Here is a 25,452-nt window from a genome sequence, read left to right as displayed (position 1 = left end):
GCTCTAATCGAAACGTCTTGCATATCGCAATAGAGACCTCCACATCATATCATCGTCTATCTGCGTCACAGAACATGGCAATACTCAAATCAAATCTAAATAGCCTACAGGAAAGGCTCGATGTTGATCTCCAGGGTGCTGACAGGGTACTTGAGCTCGTACTTGCCCAGCACGGTGGGATGCAGGATACCGAAGGCGCCAATGACGTGGTCCTTGCCACCAACACGCAGGTGGATGGAGGCGCTGTGACCGGGGAAGTAGGTGGGGTCTGAAGATAATTTGTTAATCTTTCTGTCAAGTTAGCCTGATAATGGAATGGAACGTACCATCTAGCTCCTTGATGTAGTATTGTGAGTCACCAATCGCGGGGTTGTTCAAGCCCTCCTCGGCAGTCATGAAAGCGCTCTTCAGCATAGACATCACGCGATCAAGCAGACCGTGAACGATCTCGAAACCACTGCTCTTGCCGTAGAAAGCAGCAGCAAAGTGTCGCTCGTTACGGCTCTTGCGCTCCAGGGACAGGTCCTTGAAAGCAACATCGCTGACCTCGAAAATCTTCATGGGCACGCTGTGGGCCTTGTTCTCACGAATGGTCTTCAGCAGACCGGGGAGCAGGCTGGTGCGGACAACCTGGAACTCGGTGGTCTTGGGGTTGGCCAGCTTGACGGCGGTGTTGCCGTCGTCCTTACGGTTCAGCCAGCGGAAGTTCTCGTCGTGCGAGCAAAGGATCAGGGGCAGGACCTCAGTCCAGCCGGCCATGGCAGCCTCAACACGGACGATATCGGAGAGCTTGTTGATGGGAAGGGGCTGGGCAACGGTGCCAGACTTGCTAGGGAACGAGCGCGGGAGATTGTTGAAGCCGTAGGAGATAGCGACATCCTCCATGATGTCGCACTGGTGGAGCACATCGGCGCGGGTCGGGGGAATCTCAACATCGATGGAGTCGGCGTTGTTAATCGAGGGCTTGGCGCGGTAGGCCATCTTGGTCAAGAGGTTGCTGATCTCCGCGGGAGAGAGGCTCAAGCCGCAGCATTCGTTGATGTAGGACACTTCGGCCTGAGCGGTGCGAGGAGCGATGTCAGGGGTGACTCGGGTCTCATTGTTGTGCTCTGACACAATCTTGATGGGCTCAATGCTGTGTAGTACATTGATAAGTATTTAGGCACCCCTAGATCAGATGGAAAGGGGGACTTACGTGAACGGCTCCGAGGTGTATTGGGAGAACATGGTAACAACCATCCGGTTCACAATTTCAAGCTTTGTCCGATCAACAGCAGTAACCTCAATGAAGACATTGGTAGTGTCCAGGGAGATCTTAGAGTGATCACCGTTGATAATGGGCGGCAGAGAGCAGACAGTGCGCTTCGAGTCGTAGATGACCGGGTACACGGGAGAGTCCCGAATAATGTGCAGGAACTTGCTCAATTGCTGGTGCTTCTGTTGTTCAAACGTCAATATGTATATCGCATCGCCAAAACATCCTTAAAATCCACGTACCTCGTAGAAGGTCATCAATTCCTCGCCGTTCATCTCCTGGGTCTGGTTCAACGGAACAAACTTGATGTCCTTGTGGGGGAGGGCCTCGTAGGTAAATGGTCCCTGGACAGTATCCAGGTCGTGGGTACCGATTGAGACCAGAGTCCGTTGGCGGGCCAAGTTCTGGTGAAGCTTGTCTTGGAGGGCAATGAAGGATTCATAGCGAGCCTTGTCGAACTTAATACCTCGGAGAATGGCGCCCGACACATAAGGCCTGATCTTTGTGGTCTGCTCAGAGGTTTCAGCAGATATTCCGTGCGCACAGTTGCTGGTGTCTACCCACATCTTCCTTCACAATAATCTCCTGGAGTTGGCCGTTAGCAGGGGGGACCAACTTGTAGTCGGGCAGAGCCTTCCGCCCCAGGAAGATGTTGAGCATCAGCGCAATGCCCTCGAAGCACAGCAAATCATATCTGCAATTGGTCTCAGTCCCGAGGCTAATTCATGGCACTTTGGGTTTTGTGTTGGGCATACCGGTTGGCGGGGATCTCAATCTTGAGCTGCGGGGGTTCCTGCACGCCGTCGACGACCGGGCGGTCCTGGTCTGTGGTCTGCAGGCTTTTAGCGGGGAATTCTGTATCTCGGACCATTTTGGAGGGGTAATACATCTTCGTCGAGTTCAATGCCTGTTCAACAAGATTAGCCCAAAGCCCCGCAGAGTCTCCCGAACCGAACAAACCCACCAAATTCGAAGCACAGCTCATCGAATTCTTCCGTAGTGTACCTGCAGTTGCGCACAATATTCTGTCAGAGCCATATGCTATGTAATATATCACAAGAGTATACGTACTCCCGGCCCAGCTCCTTGAAGAGAGCGGCCTTGTCGATTGAGATAGTGGGCATGGCGGGGGTGTTCGCAATGCGATGAAATTCTGGAGAGGGTCAAAATCGCCTGTTAGCCAGAGTCCAGAGACAGGAGAGCCGCAGTTTCATCATCCAGGAGGGAGAGCTAGCATACCAAAATCCACACGAGCGGAGAGGAGTGCGCGCAGCCAACACGATTGACTATGACTCCGATCGGACTTCTGGAAATTCTGCCTCTCAGCCACCACCGCCACGGTTGTTTCCCCTCTTTTGTGACGCGGTACCGTATTGTCACACTGGCCCCAGCGAAGGCCGGCTAGCAGAAGGTTGGCAGCGGGCTGACAGTTGAGTTCGCAGTACATTAGGCTGACCGCCCCAGCAGGCCACGCGGTATGTAAATTACAACCAGCCGCGTTGTTTGGTGGTGAAAGCTCAGAGCGATCTGTCGCTGCCATCATTTGAAACACAATTGATTTCCTTGCTATAAGATTCTCTCCAACTTGCGCCCAAACTCTCCTGCCCGTGGAATTTCCTCTTGGGGGCGCTGAACTCTTCAATTGTTCCGAGGTATGCCTGTTGCTCCTCCGCTGTGAAAGTGTCCGGCGACCCAAAACCCCACGAAACCTCCATCGACCTTCCCACTTCCCATTCGAACCTCCCCATCCCGCCCTCCCAGTCGGAACTAACCCGTCCCGGGCTCAGTTGCTATAGTCGTCGAAGTTCATGAAGTTGCGCTCCTCCTTTCATCGCCGATAATTCTCTTTCCTCGGGTGGCCCAATCAACACCGCCCCGATATCAAGCCTTCCTCCCCCAGCACTGGGACCGACCACCCCGAAATCCCAGTCCACCTCTCTTTCAGTTCTACCTTAATACACAACCCACACATACGTGATGGAGGGTCAAAACGAGAACGATGAGCTCTACCCCATCGCGGTGCTCATTGATGAGCTGAAGGTACTTGGGTATCCGCTCCTCCCCCTCCACCGGTGGAGGGGGAACCTATTGGCCCAAGCTCACATCCCAATGTCACAGCACGACGATGTTCTCCTCAGACTGAATGCTATCCACCGTCTATCTACGATCGCTCTGGCCCTGGGCCCCGAGAGAACCCGGGACGAGCTGATCCCATTCTTGGATGGTTTGTCTCCAACCCTTCCACCCTTTCTGTCACCGGGACGCGCCTAACACGTTCTTTCATTAGACTCTGTTGAGGATGAAGACGAAGTATTGACCGCGTTGAGCGAGGAGTTGGGCAACTTCACAGAGTACGTTGGGGGGCCAGAACACGCGCACGTGCTTCTGTCACCGCTGGAGAACCTGGCGGCGATCGAGGAGCCTTTAGTCCGGGAGAAGGTTGGTTACGCCCTATACGGATTTTGACAGTATTGTTGCTGATACTTCCAAACTAGGCTGTTGAATCGCTCAACAAGGTCTGCGAGCAGCTCTCGGAGAGCCAGGTCGAAGAGCACTTTGTCCCCCTGGTCCTCCACCTTTCCAAAGCCGACTGGTTCACCTCCAAGGTCTCCGCAACAGGTCTGTACTGTTCACCATACCGAAAAGCCGCGCTGGCGCTGCAGCAGAGCCTCCGACAGCACTTCGGGGCCCTCGTACACGATGAGACCCCGATGGTACGCCGGCAAGCCGCCAACAACCTGGCGAAGTTCGTCAAGGAGATGCAGACTCCCGTGATTATCGATGAAATGATACCCCTTTTCCAATATTTGGCCAGCGATGACCAAGACAGCGTGCGTCTGTTGACTGTGGACATCCTGATCTCGATCGCAGAGGAAATCCCTAAGGAGCAGCAGCCCAGCCACGGTGTGCTGTTGACATCGCTGCGCAATCTCTTTGAGGACAAGAGCTGGCGGGTCCGCTACATGGTTGCTGATAGATACGAGAAGGTTCGTTTTCCCACTTGTGGTCCGAGATGGTTGAGAATTGAACGAGACTCACATAAAATCGTCTATAACAGATTGCCAAGGCTGTACACGAAGAGGTTGTTACACGCGACATGGTGCCCGCTTTTGTCAAGCTTCTGAAGGATACCGAGGCCGAGGTCCGCACTGCGATTGCTGGCCAGATTCCTGGTATGTGTTATGTGTCTCTCGAGCATGACGTCAGGATACAAATTAACAACATGAGTAGGTTTCTGCAGCTTGATCGACCGGGATACGCTGCTTAATGAGATCATGACTAGCGTGGAGGACCTGGTGTCTGACCAGTCTCAACACGTCCGAGCCGCCTTGGGCACTCAGATTAGCGGTCTGGCGCCCATTCTTGGCAAGGAAGAGTCAGTGTCATGTCCTGTGTTCTTTCGAAGATCACAAGTCACTAATCTATGTATAGGACTATTGCCCATTTGCTTCCTATGTTCCTCCAAATGCTCAAGGATGACTTCCCTGACGTTCGTCTGCACATTATCTCCAAGCTCGAGCAGGTTAACAAGGGTATGCCTCCCAATATCTCTCTATTGCAAGGTTCATCTGTCTAACTTCCTTCTCCAGTTATCGGCATCGACCTTCTCTCTCAGTCTCTCCTACCCGCAATTGTCCAGCTAGCTGAGGACAAGCAGTGGCGTGTGCGTCTTGCCATCATCGAATACATTCCTCTCCTCGCCAGCCAGCTGGGCGTCAATTTCTTTGATGAGCAATTGAGTGATCTTTGCATGGGATGGCTAGGCGACACAGTCTTCTCGATCCGAGAGGCCGCTACTCAGAACCTGAAGAAGCTTACTGAGGTGTTTGGCGTGGAATGGTCGAAGGAGTCCATTATTCCCAAGGTGATGGCCATGGGGCAGCACCCCAACTACCTTTACCGCATGACCACATGCTTCGCTGTTTCTGTGAGTTTTGAGTATTGCTGCGCCTCGATTTATTAACAAGCTAACGATTTCAGACGCTCGCCCCGGTTGTTACTCTCGATATCATTGAAAACTCCCTTCTCCCCATCCTGGACCGACTTGTGGCGGACGAGATCCCCAATATCCGCTTCAACGTCGCCAAGTCTTACGCCATTCTCATCGAAACACTGCGCCGTCTCCCGGAGGATAAGACGCTGGTTGAGGTGGAGAAGTCCGAGGACACCGTTACCCCCTCGCCCAAAAGCCAGGACCTGATTCAGCAAAGAATCCTTCCTAGCCTGGAGAAGCTGCAGGAGGATGATGACGTCGATGTCCGATATTTCGCTACCACCGCGGGCGGCGCTCAGGAGGAATCCATGCAGACTTCTCCTTGAAACAGCCCCCAATGAATCGGTGACGGTGACGGTGACACCGCATGAACTACTCTCTTCGGACCGCCTCTCACATGCGCGCGAAATCAATGACGACAGAGCACCTGCGGAACAGCCTGGGCATGGGTATCCTGTCATTTTAGAGAATAGTCAGCTTTGGGATGAGATGTCTTGATGGCGTTTTTAATGTAGAGGTCTTTTTTATCCCATACATATCCAAATCGTCTATTCCCGCTCGAGGTAGTCATAAAAAGCAGTCACGCCAGTTTGAATAACTCTTTCCTCTTCTTGCTGATCAAGAGTGATTGTAGAAACATCTGGCTTCGGATTTCATATATACACAGGTTATTAGCGTTCTGTTATAGCCTGGTTAAAGCCGGAGGCCGACGAGTAAAATCACTTCGTTTGTCAGCGGGTCCCGGGGAGGCCCTACCGAGGTATCACCCCGACGCGTAAGTAGGTGACACCTTTCGACTCCTCCGCCGGGGCAACATCTCGAATCACATTCTCTGGGGTTATGATAGCTCTGCTTGTCAATTGGCGAGATCTTCTATACCCAACATGGCCTTTCCCTGGCCCTATCACTTTATCACCGTCTCTGAAGAGGAGAAACTACACCGCCGGGAGCTTCTTGACCTGCGCGGCTCCTACGCGCAATGGTCGATTATCGTGGTGACCGTCGTGCTTCGAGCTTATCAATGCTGGGTTACATTAGGTGTACAGGCTGAAAGCACGGCCAAGCAGCGTCGTGGACCTGCTTCGTGGTGGGACCGCCCGATCGTTGCTGGATGGATGGAGACCCGACGGCAGTATGCCATCTGCGGCTTGTGGTTCTCGTGGCTGTTCGGTCTTGCTGTGTGCTATAGCGGCGATGGTAAGTGTCTTCTCCGTCACGTTATAAACCATACCTATAGGCGATCGAGAGTGGTTAACTGACATTGACTCGCAGACTATCTGCATCTCACGAAGGCCCTGGCCCACGTCGGCCTCTCTCAGGTTCCTCTCCAGGTTTTGATGTCTCCAGCAGCATACCTTTCAGCTTCAAAACCTGCAGCTTCTTCAATCTTCTCGTTGTTGACATCCATCCCCCAAGCGACCGTCACACCCTACCACCGTCTCTTCGGACGGGTAGTCATCTCACCCTTGCTCGTGGGCCATGCGACTCTCTACCTATTATTTTTCGTGCAATCAAGCCATCCGGAATTCAGCTCGCTTCTCGCTAAGCGCGTGGGCGACCTCGACGTGCAGTGTGGCATGCTTGCTATACTCGCGGCAGTCTCTCTTCTGTTCTTTCAGCGGCCTCGGGGCGCGGCACCGAGAACTGGATTTCCAGGACGGCTTGCGGCTGGTTCGATGCACGACCGCAAACGCTCGTTCTATTACGGCCATATACTTTTGGTGGGTATCTTGTGTTTTTCGGCATATTATCATGTTGCGCAGGCACAGAAATACATGGTCCAGGCCCTTGGTGCTTTCATAGTGAATGGGGTATGTTCGTGGGCGATTGTTCGGTGGGGAGGACGAGTATAATATATGGTAAATATATGGTAAATATATGGTAAAAGGCAGTTCAGTCATTGGCGGCTCTTTAATCCATACCATAGAGTTTTTTTTACCCAAAGTCTTTTTCCCATGGAGAGCATTATATATTGTCGGGATGCATAGTGAACGCCGTTCGGGGGAACTTGGACGGTAGTGGAAGAACACCTTTCCATCTACGTTTCTCTTTTCATGTTCTACATACCAATCTGCGGTGTTGGCTGATAGTGACCTACCTATAGTTTTAGTATGTCCCAGCGCTACCCTATCTCATGGTAAGGTTGTGACATGTCTTTACGCCACCCAGGCCTTCCGCCGCAAACCATTTGCCACCGCGATAAAGGTGTACATGACATTTGCCTCCCGTGGATTGGGAGTCACGAGCCTCTGGGTCCCAACCGGAATCTATGGTCAGGGGTATGGCTTTTTCCAAGGGGTAGAAAAGGTTAAGGCGGTAAAAGATAAAGAAACACGGCAATTGTGTTGCCCTACGTGGACTCTTTGGTCAAGCGGCTTGGCATCCAGCCTGCCTCTGGCCCCCCCACGGCCGTTCCAGGAGGTTAATAATAGTGGCCCCCCAAGACTCCAGGCCTTCCCTATGGAGCACTGTCCCGAGACCCTTTTTTCCGTCCCCCTTCCATCTTGGTCCTTCTCTCCACTCGCTTCTCATGCCTCCCCCAAATGGCAGGATGCGCACCCAACGTCTGATCATCCTGCTTGCGATTGTCCTCCTCGCGTGCTTCTCGCTCGTCCTCCTCCGTTCTGACACAGATATCGAAGATGTGCCGCTAGACCTCCCTCCCCCGAGCCCATCAGACACCCTCAACTCCATGCGGGCCAGACATTCTACCCGCCCGAGAAGGCGCACCCCGTCTCGAGTCTGGTTCAGAACGCGCAGGAGCAGTTTGACCATGTGCGGGCCCGGCAATCGAAAACCCTGGCCGAGGCCGTGCAGGAATACAAGCTCCGCTACAAGATGCACCCGCCGCCGCATTTCGACAAGTGGTTCCAGTTCGCCCAAGCCAAGGGGGTCAAGTTGGTGGATGAGTTCGACTCGATCTACCACTCCCTGCTGCCATTCTGGGCCCTGAAGCCGGCGACGATTCGCGCTCGCGCCCGCGAGACCCTGGGATTTGACAATGCGGTGATTGGGTTGCTGATTCGCGATGGCAAGGTGACCCTTACAGAGGGTGGTGGTGACGGTCGCAAGTGGCAGCGCGAGGCTACGGTCGGCATGATGAAGGAGTTCGTGAAGTATCTGCCGGACATGGATTTGGTCTTCAACACTCACGATGAGCCCCGCGTGGTGATTCCCGGCGACGACCTCCAGCGTCTGGTGCAGACCGCGACGGACTATGCCATTCCCGCTGCATTCAATCGGAAGACGACGACTAATGCGTGGTCGCCTCGTGCGGCTGACTTGAACAAGGGTGACCGCATCGACGAGGTGCGCACCACTCGCTTCAACCGATTCGCCCACCAGCCGACCTGGACCAACTCCCGTGCCTCGTGCCCCGTCGATAGCCCTGCTCGATCCCTCGACGAGGATGCCGCCGACAACGACGCACCCTACGCGTACGGTGAATTGGGCTTTATCCACAACGCCAGTGCCTTCTCCGATATCTGTCACACCCCGTCCCTGCGATATGCCTATGGGTTTTTCGATCGCCCGAATGCCTTCGATGTGGTCCACGACCTGTTCCCCGTCTTCTCGCAGAGCAAGATCTCCAGCTTCCAAGATATCCTCTATCCCAGTCCCTGGTATTGGGCTGACAAGGTGCCCTACGACAAACATAAAGACTACAGCTGGGCCGCAAAATCCGACCGCATGTACTGGCGCGGTTCCACGACAGGTGGCTTCTCACGTGCCGGGGGCTGGCGCCGACAGCACCGGCAGCAGTTTGTGGATAACGTTAATTCGCTGGAACCGACCAAGATCCTCGCCCAGCAGCAAGACAATTCTTGGGTCTCGCAAAATGTCAGCCGGGATACCTACCGTGACACGTTTGATGTCAAGTTTACCATGGTCGGCCAATGCGACCCCGATGACTGCCACGCACAGGAAGAATACTTCGAGGTTGTCAAGGCTGCTGGCCAGCAGGATGCATGGGCGCACAAGTTCCTGGTCGATATCGATGGCAATGCTTTCAGTGGCCGGTTCTACGCTTTCCTGCATAGCAACAGCTTTGTCTATAAGATTGCCATTTTCCGCGAGTGGCACGATGAGTGGCTCAAGCCCTGGGTGCATTATGTGCCGCTCAGTCTGAAGGGCAACGAGTATGTGGAGAGCATGCGGTATTTCACCATGGAGGAGGAGGGCAAGAAGGCCGCCCCATTGATTGCCACCCAGGGCCAGCAGTGGGCGCAGCAAGTGTTGCGGAATGAAGACCTGGAGGTCTGGTTCTTCCGTCTCCTTCTGGAGTGAGTTTTCTTTCCGTCATTCTGTTTTGTTTCTATTATTTGTCCTTGCTAACATCCAACTCTCGTCAGGTATGGTCGTCTTGTCGATGATAAGCGCGATCAAATAGGCTTCACCCTTTGATCGCCCCTATTCTGTACTGTCTTCAAAGACCTCACCCTTGTATATACCCACTTTAATATCCCCGCCGCTCAGCTCGCTGAATTGCTCGCTGAATCTTGGTTACCTGCGGGACCTCCACGAGATCACGGCCTTTTCCTTCTCTTGGCTTCCTTTGCTTCTCTTATTCCTGACATGTCGCTCTGCCTGCATCATTTCATCATGTGTTAATACCCTATTTTTTATTCTGATTTCTCCAGCTGAATTCTTTTTCCCTGGTCGAAGCTTTGATACCTTTCTTGTCTACCTGCATGTGAAGACGGACGTGGCGTTCTCTGGGTTGGGAGCCGCCCTTCACTGGCTCCGGCAACGCTGTATCCGCCAAATACGAGAAAAGCATTTCCATCCATTCTTATGTACAACTTGCTCAGACAGATGATCCCAGCATAAATCCCCATTGAGTGACACCAAGCTTTTTGCCGTCACGCTGGTCCCAAAGTGGCTAGGGGCGCGAGAGGCGGGCCCTGGCGGGCTGACTAACCGCATGACGCGACAGCTCCGAGGGCCCCCGCCGAAGAAGCTCTCGGAGCTTTTGAGGAAGAAGACGGTGCCCCCATTATTTCTTCTCGCTCTCATATTTCTGTTACACTGGACTTGCAGGCTTCTCACCTGCTCAACTGATGACTGATTGACCAGTGTGCGCTCCATCATGGCGGGCGACTTAATCACCAAAGCCATCACCAGGCTGATCGTCTTCATCTATGGCGTCTTTACGATCATCCTTTATGGGGTCTTATCCATCAAGAAGGGGAGTTTTTTCAAGAGACGTACAGAGAAGCAAAACCTTGAGCTGCAGCTTGGTAAGCCCTTCACTCTTCTTCTCGCTTTCCACCCTTCTCTCTCTGTGCAGCTCAGCCATATTCAGATAAGGAGCCCGTTACTGATCAAGGTGGATCCATAGCTCGCGATCGTCTGTGGAACCTATCTAAGGACTACGCCGGCCTTTCGCACCACTTTCTAACCCTTCCTAGCGGGTTCAAGTTCCACTTTGTCAGCAATGTGACACCCGGCTCCCCAGCTGCTTTGAAATCTGATAAGCCGCTGGTCATCTTCATCCATGGGTTCCCCGACAGCTGGGCAATCTGGCGCCACATTGCCAGCTCTCCGTCTCTACAGGATGCCGCCAATGTCGTTGCCATTGACTTGCCCGGTTACGGCGGCACCCAAAGTCTGGAGAGATACACGGCCACAGCAGTGTTGGAGAAGCTGACTGAGTTGATCATCACTCTCCGATCTCAATACGGCGTGGACGAGGGCTCTGAAGTAAACAAGGAAAAAGTGGTCATTGTCGCCCACGACTGGGGCTGTGTATTGTCAATGCGACTTGCAGCCGAGGCACCATCGCTGGCACACCGGTTTATCCTTTCCAATGGACCTTTGGTATGTCTGCCTCCCAGTCCTGGTCTCCTTTGCTTCTTGCAATACAGGTGCTTACTTCTCTTGATAGATGAGCCTGGTGGAGTCCAACATCCGCCGCATGCTTACATCGGCGTCCAAGATGTTCAAGTCTGCTCTGAGTGCTCCGCTTTCATCCCGCACCCCATTGCTGCAGGCACTTCGGACCCTCGGTCCGCTGCTCAAACAACTCCGAATGTCGGGCTATGTCTTTACCATGCAACTACCTCCCTCGCTTGTCACGTTCTTCCTGACGGGAGGCAACTACTCTTTCATCTCAGCTGTCCACAGGGGCTCGCACGGGCGTGCTGAGTTTACCTCCCGCGACGAGGCTGACTCCATGGCCAGCAGCATGGGCCCGTCTCTCGCGGAATCGAAAACCCAGACCGCCAATGGCGACAAGTACCCAACGACCATCAAGTACACGCACGACTTCGCCAACGTCATGAACATGGCAGGCTACTACCGAGACGGTGCATCCACCGCGCGCTGGCAGAAGTCTATCGAGACCATCACTAGCCTGCACAGCATTGCCGGCGGCAACGAGCTGCGGCGCACCAGTAGCGGAGCCGGCCTGTTCGACGATGGCACCCCCGGCGTTCTCAAGGCAAACTCGACCGTGTTCTGGGGCAAGCGGGACATCGCACTGAACCCGCCGATCTGCCTGGACGGCATGTCCGACTATCTCGTCGCCGACAGCCAGATCGTCATGCTCCCCGAATCCGGTCACTTCACTCCGATCGAGACGGAAAGTCGTGTGGCTCTGGTGAAAGCCGTCGAATGGGCCATTCACGGCGAACAGGGCAATATAGGCTCTGCCATTCAGGAGTGCTATCCGAGCGCGAAGGTCATTGCCCGGCGATGAGTGCGGTCGGCAGCCAACGAAAAGTTGACTCCGTCTCTGCCACGAGCCATTCTAGGTGTATCCTGATCGAACGTGATGGGCTCACGGCAGGTCTTTTCCTATTCAATTTTGCGCGGAGGTTTTATTTCTCACCATGGCGCACTCTGGAGGGCGTTCTGCGTAACCGCTGATGCCCCCCGGCCCACATCCCGGCTCCGAAGGGGCCAAGCAGGTTTTTGCTATTGTTTTCCCCCGGAGGCTAGGTGGTTTCATGTAGATAGAATTAGCAGCACAATGCAGTTGGCAATGAATGATTTAGAGGAACTCTTCTTCTCTCTCTCCCATGGAACACGTCTAGATCAATGGGAATTCAACCACACATGGTGTGGAGAGTCCGTGGCCAAGTGGCTTGATTCGCCGGTGAGGGGAACACCCGCTTTTCCCCAACGATCTTCGGGAGCTTTGGGCGTTGTCTGCTGGTCCGCTGGTCTGCTGGTCCGACTGTAAGTCGTTAGTGCTGTTGTTTTGCTGCGTCGCCCCTCTCCTGCAATATCCACTTGCCATTCCCCATCCACTCCTTTCCGCCACCCCCGCTGACGCTCCGCTTGGTCGGCCAGAGCTTCCATCCCAGGTCCTCCACCTTACCACCCTGTCACTTTACCACTTTTACCACCTTACCACCTCCAACCCCCTGATTGCCACTTCGACCAAGAGTCTCTCACCTCGCACAAGCTCCGGGAACGATGCAGCGCTGGTGAACGTCAATTATTTTCGTCCGCTCGAACGTCCGGTCCAGGTACCAACCGGTGGTCGGCAGGGATTACGTGCTTGTTGACGGGCTAGTCCGAACTGAATTGTCATTGGGGCAGAGGCAACACGCCCTACCTCGACAGGGATAAATATAGGCATCGGCCAGCCGGTGTCTCTTGCTCTTGCGATTTCAGGTTGCTTTCTGGACCCGTCCGGGACGCAGCTTCTTGACTGCGGACAGTTTTTGTTGAGGCACTACTGGCGTGATGGCGTCCGAGCGGAACGCGGTTTACTGCACGGTTTGGCGCCCCCTCTCCGGGTCCGATGAATGGTGTGATCAGAGCAGAATACGAGGAATACTGACAATCGTTGGTCTGACAGCTCCTGCTGAGCGATACCTACCTGCCAGGTAAGCAATTGGTGTCGAGTCGTCTATTTTGGTGTTGGCGTGTTGATCTAATGGTCGAACCCCGTTTAGGTGCCATGGTCCTGGCGCATTCCTTGCGCGACAATGGCACAAGAGCGAAGTTGATCGTCCTCTACACACCGGACCAATTACAACAAGCGACCATTAATGAGCTAAGGGTGTGTTTGATCTGAATTGGCGAGCAACTGCATCCTTGGCTACCTCTAGCAAGACTGACCTGCTTATGCTCAAAGACCGTCTACGATGAAATGATCCCAGTATCCTCACTCGTAAATGGCACGCCCGCAAACCTCTGGCTCATGGACCGTCCGGACCTCATCGCGACTTTCACCAAAATCGAGCTCTGGCGCCTCACCCAATTCTCGCGAATTGTCTACATTGACTGCGACGTTGTGGCTCTCCGCGCGCCGGACGAACTGCTTTCGCTGGAGGCAGACTTCGCCGCCGCACCTGATGTTGGCTGGCCGGACTGCTTTAACAGCGGGCTGATGGCGCTGCGGCCTAACCTGCAGGACTACTATGCGCTGAAGGCGCTCGCGGAACGGGGCATTAGTTTCGACGGCGCGGACCAGGGCCTGCTGAACATGCATTTCCGGGACTGGCATAGGCTGAGCTTCACGTATAATTGTACGCCGAGTGCAAACTACCAGTACATCCCTGCATACAAGCATTTCGAGAGTACTATCAGCCTGATTCATTTTATCGGGGCGCAGAAGCCTTGGAATTTGCCGAGGCAGGTGGTTCCACTACAGTCGCCGTACAATCAGCTGTTGGGACGATGGTGGTCGGTTTATGATAAGCATTATCGGCCGCCGTTTGTAAGTGCTGAGGAAGGAACACAGATGGATACAGATGGTTAGAGACTAATGGGTTAATAGGTGTCTACTTCCCGGCTAGCGACTGGCGTACCGCTTCCAGTACAAGACACATCCATCCCGCAAGGTGCAAGCTATTCGTCGGGTACAGATCACTTCGGAGGGCAACCTGGAGAGGCCCATGGCGGAAAATGGCCAGAGCATCAACACGTTCAATTCACAGAAGCAGGCTCTGCAAGCTTCCCTGGTGGCGTAGCCCAAGTCCATCAAGACGTGTCAGCTCCCGGATCGGTCGACCAACAGATGCAACATCTTCCCGCCCGGGAACATTTTGAACCCCATCCAGACACTCAACACGCTCATCATGCAGGCCACGATATCACCACATCAGCGGGAATGGCGATACTGAGTGCAGTGCCGCAGTATGTGCGCGGAGAAGAGCAGGTTTCGACATACATTCCACCATTACCTCATGCTCGAATCCCAGCTTTCCAGATCCAGAGAGATCAACACAGCTATCACCAAGAGCCCCAGACTCATCAAGAGCATCATTCGCAATCTCAAAGCTCTGAACCTGATATTCATCATCCTCAGCCGGTGGCACCCCTGCCACCTGCGGATGAGCTGCACCAAGCCCCTCCTCCACTGGAGCCAGAGGTCCCAACCTTTGAAGCACCAAAGGCAGAATGGGATGCCTCACGGTAAGGATTTTAGTCTCATTGAATACCATTAAGAATAAGCTGCTTATGCGTCACAGAGAGCCACCACCGTTGAATACCAAACCAGAAGGAGTCAACCTCCAACAAAAAACATACACCATGTCCGAAGACACTAGTTTGTTCCAACCGCCTCCATCTTACCCTGAAGCACCGAAAAACATGTACTACCAAGTCCCCTCGACAAAGCCAGCGTCACAACAGCTCAACCAGATATTCCCCTGGGAGAGCCACGCACCCAAACCCACCCGTATTTTTGCACAAGAGCAACCTATTCCTCTAGCCTCACCGCCTGAACCAACTATACCACTCCAGGCCAGCGACTTGCCACCTTTACCCGAGACCTCACCACTCCGAGCGCCCTACGAGCCCTCCGCCGAGACTTTCGAATCATACACGCGCTCCAACGCCTGGGACGAAGATCCCGACATCCAACGCTACATTGAGTCGATCCAACAAACGCGGCGTGCCCGCACACAAGTTATATCCGGCTCCAGCCAACCAAGCACAAGCACGCGGTCTAGCCAAGACCTATCAGGCTCATCTACAACAACCCTTACTGGCCCTGTATCCGGTCACCGGCCCAGCATCATCCTAACCGACTTCCCCACGGAAGTCGAGCGCCCCAGTCTCCCCGTGACTCCAGCGCCGATCCAGCGCAACTGGGGTAGCGGCGGCGGCGAGGAGGACCACGAGAACGATGCCTCTGGCACAGCCGCCCTCCCCGCTGCTGAGGGTGTGCCGAGCCAGGAGGACTGGGTGGGTGTCACGGTTGATGCGTTTTCACAAGTTCTCCGAGCAACATACTTATTGTGGCGGTCTACAGAATCCCCTGGCCAGCCTGGAAGAGCTGCACCGACGGCAGTCCGAGGTTTTGGAGCATCCCGAGCGTTTGGATGAGCGTCTTGCTGCGTTTGCAGGCGAGTCGGAGTCTCCGTGAACGAGGCGAAGATAGAGGCCCACTAGTTAGGTCTACTTTTACTAATGATCCCCGGGGTCGCAGTAGTGGCTATGCAGGAACGTGATCAATTTCCAGATTTGGAAGTGTGATGACCATATTTTGGCGACGATTAAGCGGAGAAGCGTCTAATTCCCCACCGCTTCCCCCACCTTGTTTTTCCAGCGTTTGTTTCCTGTTGTGTTTGAGAGATCTTCCTGCATGTTGCACACGTCGATATCGCACTTTGTATATTGCATTGCCTCGGCTCGTCCAAAATGAATTGCCCTCGCGCTTTTGAGTCTTCCGCATTCATGCGAGCGTTTTCGTCGCTAAAATTTCTTATCTTTGGTCTCTCCGTGTGTATTCGATTCGCCACTCGCCATGCACGCTTATCTCGAATGTGCTCAAACAAACGGCCATGAACCAGGCTATAGACCCACAAAAGCTGCTAGGGCTTAGTTCACACTAATAATTCTTCACCATTACTTCCTAGCCGCGGGCAGCCTATCCGCGGCCCAGTGATCGTCCGATCAAGACTAGCGTGATAAGCGAAGACCAATAGGCAGCTCGGGAAGAAAATTAAAGAAGACGCTTATCTGCGCCTACGCAACCTAAACTTGGGGCGAGCCGGTGAGAGAAAAAAATGCGAACTGGGCCCTGCTATACGTAGCCCATGTTGACCTCGCGAAATCCCGGAACCGCGGAGCTGACCGGGAATCCTTGGCATTGTCTTGCTTGGCCACCCCATCGGCGCTTGATTATTAAAGTTTGTTAAGAATTTTTTTTCGGATGCTGGCAGGTCTCGTGACTTTACCCGAGAGTCAAAGTTAACCGTCAAGAGTTCCACCTGAAGGAGTGATGCTGGGTCGGAATTTCGGCGCCGCTTGACCCATAGATCTGCAGAGATTTACTTGTGGCCGAGGTAAGCGGATCGAGGAGAAGACGATACGGCCACATTAGCGCTTCCAGGCGCGAAAAACACCGAGGTTCAGGCTCGCCGCGTCGTCGCTGACACGGGAGGGTTAGCAACTTGGCGCGGCGGGCTGCAAGGCTACCTTTCAAAATGAAGGACGGTAGACTCGAAGAGGGTCAAACGCGCGGAGTGCGCCGGGGAGATTCACCAGTCCTCCGTGGCCAAGATCGTCGGGACTCACCTATAGACATCAAGGGATCGTTCAGACCAGTCTAGGGCTCCTCTTTTTGCCCCTCTCCCCCAGCCTCAACATGAGGCGACCAATCTACTGAGGCAGATTGGCGGGGCTAGTCAGGCCTTCGGGAGCACCGCAACATTGCTATACCGGCGAAGCAGGACCGTTGTTAGTCATTTTGGTGACTCGGCGATTACTTCGAGCCCCAGTAAAGCCCCGTTATGGTCCCATTCCGAACCGTTCATTGGCCAGCCACCCGAAGATCGGCCCGAGTGAGACCCATCGACGCCCCTCAAACCCAATCAACACGCGAAATGTTCGGCGGGTCTTCCATGGGACGTTCGGTGCAGAGTTGGCGCAGATTTGCCTCCCATGGGGGCATTATCGGCACGGAGAGAACGGGGATACCGAAACTCAAACTGGCAGGCCGGCAAGATTCCGTTATTAAGTGAATACCCCAGGCTCCGTTTCTTCCCTTTGCTCTACTCTTCTCTCCCTCCCCTCTCTTCTTCCTGGTTCTCATACACGGCGTAGGCGAACACACCGAACGCGACACACGACATAATCGCATTAGCATTGTCTTTCTTTTTTTGACCGTGTGTTGCTGCTGCCATTGATCGAGAGCCAGTCAATATGGAGACCGTGACGCCCGTGCCTCCGGCATATGCGAACGACAAGGTCGTTGAGGAGCAGAAGTACTCTCCCTCCTACGAAGAGGAGAACGGTGGCCTCAAGCATGGCGAGGTGGCCGATGCCTTCGGTAACGAGGAATATGCCGAGATCAAGTACAAGACTCTGAAGTGGTGGCAATGTGGTCTGCTTATGATTTGCGAGTCCGTCTCGCTGGGTGTGCTGTCGCTGCCTTCGGCGGTGGCTACGCTGGGCTTGGTGCCGTGAGTATCCCAATCCCGTCCGATCGAGACCGTCGATGTATAATATTACGAGATTATGGACCGGTTGATTAACATATCTGCCTCTGTTCTAGTGGTGTGATCCTCATTGTCGGCCTGGGTCTGCTGGCCACTTATACCGGATACAATATTGGCCTCATGCGGGAGCGCTACCCTCACATCCAGAACCTCGCAGACGCCGGCGAGATCCTGGCGGGCCGCATTGGCCGTGAGGTCTTCGGAGCAGGCCAGTTCCTCTTCTGCCTCTTCGTCATGGGTAGCCATCTCTTGACCTTCCGCGTCATGATGAACACCGTCACCGGCCACGCCGCCTGCTCCATCATCTTCAGTTTGCTCGGCATGATCATCTCGCTCATTCTGTCCATTCCCCGTACGATGCGTGGTATGACCTGGATCTCCTTCTTCTCCTTCCTGTCTATCTTCAGCGCCGTTTTGATCACCATGATCTCCGTCAGCGTGGAGCAGCACCCTGGTCGCGTCATCGACGCCACCGTCGACCACAACCTGTACACCGCGTTCCAGGCCGTGTCGAACATTGTCTTCGCCTACTGCGCCCACGTTGCCTTCTTCGGCCTGATCGCCGAGATGGAGACCCCCAAGGACTTCAAGAAGTCCCTGTTCATGTTGCAGGGCTTCGAGATCTGCCTCTACCTGACTGCCGCCGTGGTCATCTACTACTATGTCGGCACGGACGTCAAATCCCCCGCGCTGCTCTCCGCCGGACATATCATGAAGAAGGTCGCCTTCGGCATCGCCATCCCTACCATTGTCGGCGCCGGCGTCGTCAACGGCCACATCGGCCTGAAGTATATCTATTTCCGCATCTGTGCGAAGTCCGATCTGCTCCACTCGCGCAGCTGGAAGTCCATCGGCCTGTGGCTCGGCCTGGGCGTATCCTGCTGGTTCGCCGCCTGGGTCATTGCCGAGGCCATCCCCGTGTTCAGTGACCTGAACAGTCTGATCAGTGCCCTTTTCGCGTCCTGGTACAGCTACGGTCTGTCTGGCGTCTACTGGCTGCACCTGAACGCGGGCCAGTGGTGGGCGTCGCCGCGTAAGATCGCGATGACTGTGCTCAACATGGCCATTGTCCTCGTAGGTTTCATACTATGCGGGCTGGGTCTGTATTCTTCTGGTACGGCTATCCACAATGATCACGGCAGCAGCAGCTTCAGCTGCACGGCTGACAACTGAGCTGTTCATTTTTGATGTATATTTTAATGTTTTCATGTATGATTTGCATACTTGCATATAGATAGCTTCGTTTTTCATTTCTATAGAACAGGAATTAGACCTACACAATACAGATTACTGGCTAATCAAATTGATCCTTTGGTAGATACAAACTGCTTAGATTGCCTGGTTGTAGAGTGGAGGATGCTGCTCTCTGAACCTAGCGGCCAACCATGGTATCTATCGCTCACATCGGACTCATGGCTTGAAATCTCTGGAGAAGATAAAAGCCCAAGATCGCCCTAGTGTCCTCGGTACGAATGGGACATGCTCGACCTTAAAAACTTCCGGTCGCCCTCTGATCATACACACGCTGGTATCTCGCCACGTAATAACAATATCATGTTTGGTTGGTGACGATAAAACTCTTACGTGCATCTTTTGTTAGGAATGGGCAGGACGGTACCTGTACCACTGGGAGTATTCCTAAATATTGAGGCGTGAATTTTAAGGTGATGGTCGATACTGATAGAGAAAACGCCGTCGACGGAGATGGGATTCTAGTGGGATCAATACTGTCAGGAAGATCCTATCTAATTGGTTGTTATTGGCTCATGCTGCTGTGATATTGTTCCACGGCACATAGGGCGCTCGAAACTGGCTTGTGGGTTTTATCATAGTAATATACAGCCTTAGAATATGTGAAACATGTCAGACTCAGAAACTTTCCTCCTGGAGTTGAAACGTAGGCAGCGGACAATGATGCAGTGAGGCTGAACGCTGGGGCCGCACGGACACAGGCCTACGCGCCCTTGGCTATTTCGACGAGCTGCATGTGCCCCTGTTCAAACTTAAAGTACTTCACATTGCCTTGCATTTAGTCTTCATAAATGGTGTCCCAATTGAATTAAGTTTACACTTGCGGAATTTTCGTATTCCCATTGAATTCTGGCTTGCACAAGCTTTTGAGTTGCTTACGGGTAAGCAGGCGTGATGAACCAAAAGCCTCATGAACAGCTGACAGTAAGCACTGTCCAGCCTTGGGATAATACCCAACCTCCAATATGTCCATCAGAGCGATTGGTTTTCGGGAAGTGTGTGAGGTAAACAGGCGCCACTTCAGCCGGAGCTAAGGTACTCAGCAATGGGTTGAATAAAGTCCAGAGGACATGGATAGCCAACCACTATGTACTGCCTAATTATTCCCCTACTTCCAGTCTCTTGTTCTCGAAGCACAAGGGCCTGGCGAGCCTAATCACTGGTCACTATTTGTCGCCGCCGAGAATTAGCCTGGTCTGTTGTATCAAGTCACCGGGGACGCAGAGTATATGACCGACGAACCCCTCCGACGGGTCAACTAGTATAGTCAATTTTTGAGCTCTTCTCAAACCTGTATCAGTTGGCCATTGTGAATGAAGAGCAAGCTATAATGCTGAAACAAAATGCCGACAATGAGCCCCCACATCGCGCTCTTATTTAGGTAACCGGTCAACGAGAACCAAGGCTGGGCACTGCAGGTTGTCGACAAGTTGGTAGAAAGGAGCATGGTAGCTGTGGCTAAATTTGAAAAGGCGAAATATATGCTGCCATTTCCAGCCTACCGGAGAGAGAAAGTAGGTCTTATGTTCACAATACTCCATTGAACCTTTTGAGATGAGAGAGCGATAGTAATGATACGCATAGAAGAGTTGAGGTTACAATATTATGAATGGGATTGGTACGGATATATGTCATTCGATCATTAAAAGTAATTCTCGCAATGCGCCCCATGAAGAAAAGGTCACCGCTTTCTAGTCCCGAAAAGCCAGAATAGGCACCCCAATGCCAATAGCATTTTGAATTTGGGTGGCCTCAGGAAAAACGCTGAAAGCAATCAATTTGCAACAGGTTCTTCAGCCGAAAGACCTGACTAGGACAACCACAAAGAAAGATAATAACGCGGTGAGAGCCTAACGTATGAGAAAGGACAGTCAATGATCAGGCCGACGAAGCTCGCAGAGGGAGATATCCATCCTCCATGTTGGCGAGCACATACTGGTTTTATCCTACTCCTGTCCATCGTCAAAACGTTTGCCACGAACGGAATAGAAATTCGTTTGCTTTATGTGGCTTGACTTGCCGGTTCTCTCATCAAAGAGGGAGAAGCCATAGTTCGCAGCGTTAGGGGGCGTGTATACTGTATATAAATCAATATCAAGTAACACTGTAAATTAAAATCGCACAGCGGGACCATGTTCAGTGGAGGCGTGCACTTACAATGCAGTGAAACGGCGAAGTTGTCTGGGTCCGGGTTGGAGATTCTGTGAAGACCAAGCTGGTTCAACGTGTCAGATTATGATGAAACTCCATTACTGAATATGATGACGAACCTTATCGGACATGTAGGTTACCTGGTTTTCACCATAGACGGTCTCTCGAGTGACTTGTGGCGGAGAAGTCTGGCCTTGATCAATCTTCTGCTTATTTGGCCAGGAATAGAGTGTCTCCTTGAGCTTCCCCTTGAGAATCTGTCATCAATTTTAGCATGTAGGTTCTCTAGAACAAGAAATGCTTGGGCTGACGGTACCTTCATCACACAGTGCGCATTGGCATGGTCGTGAATTGCACTACTCTTCCCGGGGCTCCAGACGAGAATCAGCTAGTTAGAGTCAACATCTGTAGTAAGCCAAGAAAGAGCCAGCTGAGCATGTTAAACATTTCTCATGCTCATGCCGATGGATAGCAGAACCAGAGAGAGGACCGACTGACCAAGTTGCTCTTGCCATTACCCTCATCAATCAAATTTCTCGTATAGCCCCTGCTGGGATCTCCTAAAGCATATTGCCCCCATTCCGCCTCACGCGAGACATATTTATCCATTAACAACTGGATGTTCATATGGTCAACATCATCAGAGTCAAGGCCAGAGCTGGGCCCGAGAGCGGCACTAAGGTCCTCCACAAGTTGCTCGAAGGCTGCAACGGTCTTTTCAGAGACGGTGGGCGAGTCAGATCCATTCTGAAGAAATGGCATGGCGACCACAATTGCTATCCTGGTGTCAGGCTGTGTTGACAATCGTTCCAACCATCCAGCTAGTAAAGAAGCTTTCCAACCGAAAAGGCCCGTTATCGGAGTTTGGCTCGGGTGCAGCGTGAAATGGGAACGATGCTGCTTTTGGACTCTCTTCCTCCTTCATACGGACTCAAACGTTGTAATCCGAGCGGGCCTGAGTCACCGTGTTACCTGAAGGTCATTCAAGTGCGATTGATCATGGAGCTTTGAAATGGCGACATATGAACAACCCTCCGGGACTTTATCTGGTTGCCACCGTTTGTTCCTGCCGACCCGACCGATCAGCGATAGAGCCATATAGTGGCCTGAGGCAGAAGTATTTTCACCTGAAAAGTCTCTCTGGCCATGACATAATTTACCGCCTGAGGCCAACTCCCCGCCCTGACTAAGAAGAGTGCCACAATTGAGATTCAAAGATTGTTTCTCCGCCTAACCATCGCTTTTCGCTGCGAGTTTGTCCTGCCGCACAGCGAGGGGAAACGAACTAAATCGAGCGTTCCCTGTATTTTGTCGACCTAAAACATCTTCCTTCCCTTCCGATACCTCTCTTCTCCAACCGCCAACATGTCGACCACGATTGATAAGGTTAGTGCGCCGACTTACTCGACCCGTTCAAAACCAAATCGCACTGCAGACAGGCGCTAACGAGGCCATGGCTGGTTATAGATCAAGGAGGTCGAGTCCGAGATGGCTCGGACTCAGAAGAACAAGAACACATCCTTCCACTTGGGTACAGATACCCCGCGAACAAAGATTGTTGCGACCATGGACGGACAGGGCTGACAATCGGTAAAGGACAATTGAAGGCAAAGCTTGCTAAGCTCAAGCGAGAGTTGTTGACCCCAACTGGAGGTGGTGGCGGTGGTGGTGGTGAGTTCTTCACAAGACAAAGTCCCTACAGATTCACGGATTAATCATTAATTTTGATGCTCTTTAGCCGGTTTCGATGTTGCGCGTACTGGTGTTGCCAGTGTGTAAGTCAAATCTCGACAACATGCCATCGGTATAAGGAATGTTATACTCACCATCAATGCAGTGGCTTCATTGGTTTCCCCTCCGTCGGCAAGAGTACTCTGATGAGCAAGCTGACTGGCCAGCACTCGGAAGGTATGTTGTTTGAAGAACAAGCCTTGTGCTGATCAATAGTTGACATATCTTCATAGCTGCCGCATACGAGTTCACGACCCTCACGACTGTGCCCGGACAAGTGATGTACAATGGTGCCAAGATTCAGATTCTCGATCTTCCTGGTATTATCCAGGGTGCGAAGGATGGCAAGGGTCGTGGTCGTCAGGTCATTGCAGTGGCAAAGACCTGCCACCTTATCTTTATCATTCTCGACGTAAACAAGCCCTTGGTCGACAAGCGAGTTATCGAGAACGAATTGGAGGGCTTCGGTATTCGAATCAATAAGTCGCCTCCCAACATTGTGTTCAGGAAGAAGGATAAAGGCGGTATCGCGATCACCAGCACTACTCCATTGACCAACATCTCTCCAGAGGTGAGTTTCTCGTTTTTTGCAGTCACGGGGGCCACGGCTGACTTTATTTGTAGGAAATCAAAGCTGTGATGAACGAGTACAAGATTTCGTCTGCTGACATTTCCATCCGATGTGATGCGACTATCGATGATCTGATTGATGTTTTGGAAGCCAAGAGCCGAGCCTATATCCCCGTCGTCTACGCACTCAACAAGATCGATGCTATCTCGATTGAGGAGCTGGATCTGCTTTACCGCATTCCCAATGCCTGCCCTATCAGTTCAGAGCACGGCTGGAACATTGACGAGCTGCTGGAGATGATGTGGGAGAAGCTCAGCCTGCGGAGAATCTATACCAAGCCCAAAGGCCGCGCACCCGACTACACAGCACCCGTGGTGCTTCGTGCTTCGGGCTGCACCGTGGAGGACTTCGTATGCATCTGCCTACCCGTCATATTGGAATAAGTCACGCTAATGAGATATAGTGTAATGCCATTCACCGAACGATCAAGGACCAGTTCAAGCACGCTATTGTGTATGGCCGCTCTGTCAAGCACCAGCCGCAGCGAGTCGGTCTTTCGCACGAGCTTGCTGATGAAGATATCGGTACGTTTCTGCTCTGCCATCTGACAATAACCCCCTCCCGGGGTGTAATATCACCGCTGACTGCTCCGACTATAGTGTCAATTGTGAAGCGATAAAGGATTCCATCGCAATCCTTGACCGTCATAGCCCGCGCGTGGAAGCGAAGTGTCAATTCCAATCGCACTGGGAGGTGGCCGGCGGCCTCAGCCAGAATGATGCCTGCCCATGTATATCCATGCTGACAGGTACGCGGAAGTTCTCGGCTTCAGCCCCCATCACACACCACGGAGACCCAATGCGGTTGGATGGCACGAGTTGCTCTCCGCACGGACAATCAAGATCATCAAATGGGGCCTCAACAGGTTCGCAGGACTTGTTGAGCGGAAGATTGATCACCGGGCTGTGAACAAATTCTGTTCGGGGCCGCGCATGCCCAGCTTGCGTATTGTGATTTTCGTTCTCCTGTCCCTTGGCACACTCGCGAGTGCCGTGCGACCTGAGTCCACGAGGGTGCTCGTCGAGTTGGAGAAGTGGCCGGTGAGTTTGCATATCGGCCTCAGGGGCAACACGAGGGGAGGAACTATTGGTATCTTTCGTTCTCTTTGATGGGTCTTGGCGGGTTCGAAGTTTCTTTTTCTGTCATGTTTCTTTTTGTTACTGTGTATGGTCTTTGAAGCGACCGGTCCATATTGTCATGATTACCCATTCTTTCTTGATTGCGCGGGCTGGTCACTTTGTTCGCTTCCTGGGCGTCCGAAACCGGCAGAAAAGAAAATGTTCTAGATCGAGGTCTTCCATGGCAAACCCAACCAGAGTTGCATAGGTACGGTGCATTGGGCTACCTGACAGGTCTTGCACCTCCCAGGAGTGGACTGTCAAAAGTCCACCGATGAAATAGTTCCCAACCTGCTTCTTGTTGCTCAACCGCCTTGCACTTCCATATCGAGCATGCAACCCACTGGGCAGAAAAAGCAAGCCACTCTGCCCCGATATGCGACATGCATAGATTGACTGACCTGGGGCGGCCAAGGGGCCAATAAAAACCCCGGCATATAGAAGGCCACGCTATTATATGAGCACTAGGGAAAGACAACCCATATCCTTATCGGTCTCGGATTCCTTTGCTCTCCACGGAGCGATGCACGCGTTCCGTGTCAGTCGGTACCGGTCCCAATTGGCGCCTTTTCACCTTGACACCTCGTTGTGTGCCGTGCCGTGCTGCGCACGACTATCCTTGCTAGTTGGATTTCCTGTCTTGCCACCGATTGTGCCTAGCAACAGCCAGCAGCCCCGACCTGGCGGTTCATTACTTTCTGAGGCTGGCGAGCCAGGGCATCCATAGCCAGCTACCCCCGCCCCTCCATCAGAAGTGCCCCTGTCAAGCCACCCCAATCTGGACCCGAGCCCACTTTCCCATTTCGCCGATCTGCCGCCGAGCCACGGTCTGGAGGGTCGATTCCAGTCAGCTCGGGTCAAAGCTCCAACCCCATCCACGGCCGATAGCTTCGAACGGAAGTGACCCCTCCTTCCCC

The 25,452-nt window shown here is 53.0% G+C and overlaps 8 protein-coding genes across 8 annotated transcripts; 6 read left to right on the top strand and 2 right to left on the bottom strand.

Annotated features, from left to right (window-relative positions):
• Positions 1-104: 104 nt before the first annotated feature.
• N7482_008380 (phenylalanine--tRNA ligase subunit beta) lies at positions 105-2,379 on the bottom strand (the record flags this gene model as incomplete). The annotated part of the gene is made up of 9 exons (XM_056690504.1): positions 105-268; positions 327-1,135; positions 1,196-1,437; positions 1,498-1,764; positions 1,820-1,949; positions 2,011-2,087; positions 2,143-2,162; positions 2,220-2,260; positions 2,327-2,379. 9 exons carry the CDS (start codon positions 2,377-2,379, stop codon positions 105-107), a joined length of 1,803 nt encoding a protein of 600 aa, XP_056540269.1.
• Positions 2,380-3,232: 853 nt separating this feature from the next.
• On the top strand, positions 3,233-5,575 carry N7482_008379 (protein phosphatase 2A structural subunit TPD3; the record flags this gene model as incomplete). Its single annotated transcript, XM_056690503.1, has 8 exons — positions 3,233-3,479; positions 3,543-3,694; positions 3,751-4,242; positions 4,314-4,428; positions 4,487-4,631; positions 4,688-4,788; positions 4,846-5,183; positions 5,237-5,575. 8 exons carry the CDS (start codon positions 3,233-3,235, stop codon positions 5,573-5,575), a joined length of 1,929 nt encoding a protein of 642 aa, XP_056540268.1.
• Positions 5,576-6,133: 558 nt separating this feature from the next.
• N7482_008378 (putative capsule-associated protein CAP1) lies at positions 6,134-9,536 on the top strand (the record flags this gene model as incomplete). The annotated part of the gene is made up of 3 exons (XM_056690502.1): positions 6,134-6,446; positions 7,360-7,528; positions 7,904-9,536. 3 exons carry the CDS (start codon positions 6,134-6,136, stop codon positions 9,534-9,536), a joined length of 2,115 nt encoding a protein of 704 aa, XP_056540267.1.
• An 802-nt stretch (positions 9,537-10,338) lies between these two features.
• Positions 10,339-11,949, top strand: N7482_008377 (alpha/beta fold hydrolase; the record flags this gene model as incomplete). The annotated part of the gene is made up of 3 exons (XM_056690501.1): positions 10,339-10,489; positions 10,591-11,069; positions 11,137-11,949. The coding sequence occupies 3 exons, from the start codon at positions 10,339-10,341 to the stop codon at positions 11,947-11,949; spliced, it is 1,443 nt and encodes a 480-aa protein (XP_056540266.1).
• A 995-nt stretch (positions 11,950-12,944) lies between these two features.
• On the top strand, positions 12,945-15,576 carry N7482_008376 (uncharacterized protein; the record flags this gene model as incomplete). Its single annotated transcript, XM_056690500.1, is given in 6 exon segments — positions 12,945-12,977; positions 13,060-13,263; positions 13,339-13,923; positions 13,984-14,621; positions 14,678-15,407; positions 15,427-15,576. The coding sequence occupies 6 exon segments, from the start codon at positions 12,945-12,947 to the stop codon at positions 15,574-15,576; spliced, it is 2,340 nt and encodes a 779-aa protein (XP_056540265.1).
• A 1,781-nt stretch (positions 15,577-17,357) lies between these two features.
• On the top strand, positions 17,358-18,826 carry N7482_008375 (neutral amino acid permease; the record flags this gene model as incomplete). Its single annotated transcript, XM_056690499.1, has 2 exons — positions 17,358-17,617; positions 17,710-18,826. The coding sequence occupies 2 exons, from the start codon at positions 17,358-17,360 to the stop codon at positions 18,824-18,826; spliced, it is 1,377 nt and encodes a 458-aa protein (XP_056540264.1).
• A 2,024-nt stretch (positions 18,827-20,850) lies between these two features.
• On the bottom strand, positions 20,851-21,817 carry N7482_008374 (putative cysteine dioxygenase Cdo1; the record flags this gene model as incomplete). The annotated part of the gene is made up of 5 exons (XM_056690498.1): positions 20,851-21,008; positions 21,062-21,119; positions 21,175-21,312; positions 21,372-21,443; positions 21,554-21,817. 5 exons carry the CDS (start codon positions 21,815-21,817, stop codon positions 20,851-20,853), a joined length of 690 nt encoding a protein of 229 aa, XP_056540263.1.
• A 603-nt stretch (positions 21,818-22,420) lies between these two features.
• Positions 22,421-24,036, top strand: N7482_008373 (GTP-binding protein RBG1; the record flags this gene model as incomplete). Its single annotated transcript, XM_056690497.1, has 9 exons — positions 22,421-22,441; positions 22,523-22,586; positions 22,652-22,726; positions 22,794-22,830; positions 22,893-22,963; positions 23,020-23,357; positions 23,411-23,767; positions 23,821-23,941; positions 24,017-24,036. The coding sequence occupies 9 exons, from the start codon at positions 22,421-22,423 to the stop codon at positions 24,034-24,036; spliced, it is 1,104 nt and encodes a 367-aa protein (XP_056540262.1).
• Positions 24,037-25,452: the final 1,416 nt, after the last annotated feature.

The sequence above is a fragment of the Penicillium canariense genome, assembly GCF_028826845.1.
Source record: "Penicillium canariense strain IBT 26290 chromosome Unknown utg000006l_segment0_segment0, whole genome shotgun sequence".
In the NCBI taxonomy this organism is placed as follows: Eukaryota; Fungi; Ascomycota; class Eurotiomycetes; order Eurotiales; family Aspergillaceae; genus Penicillium; species Penicillium canariense.
This window is presented reverse-complemented; position numbering and strand designations above follow the sequence as displayed.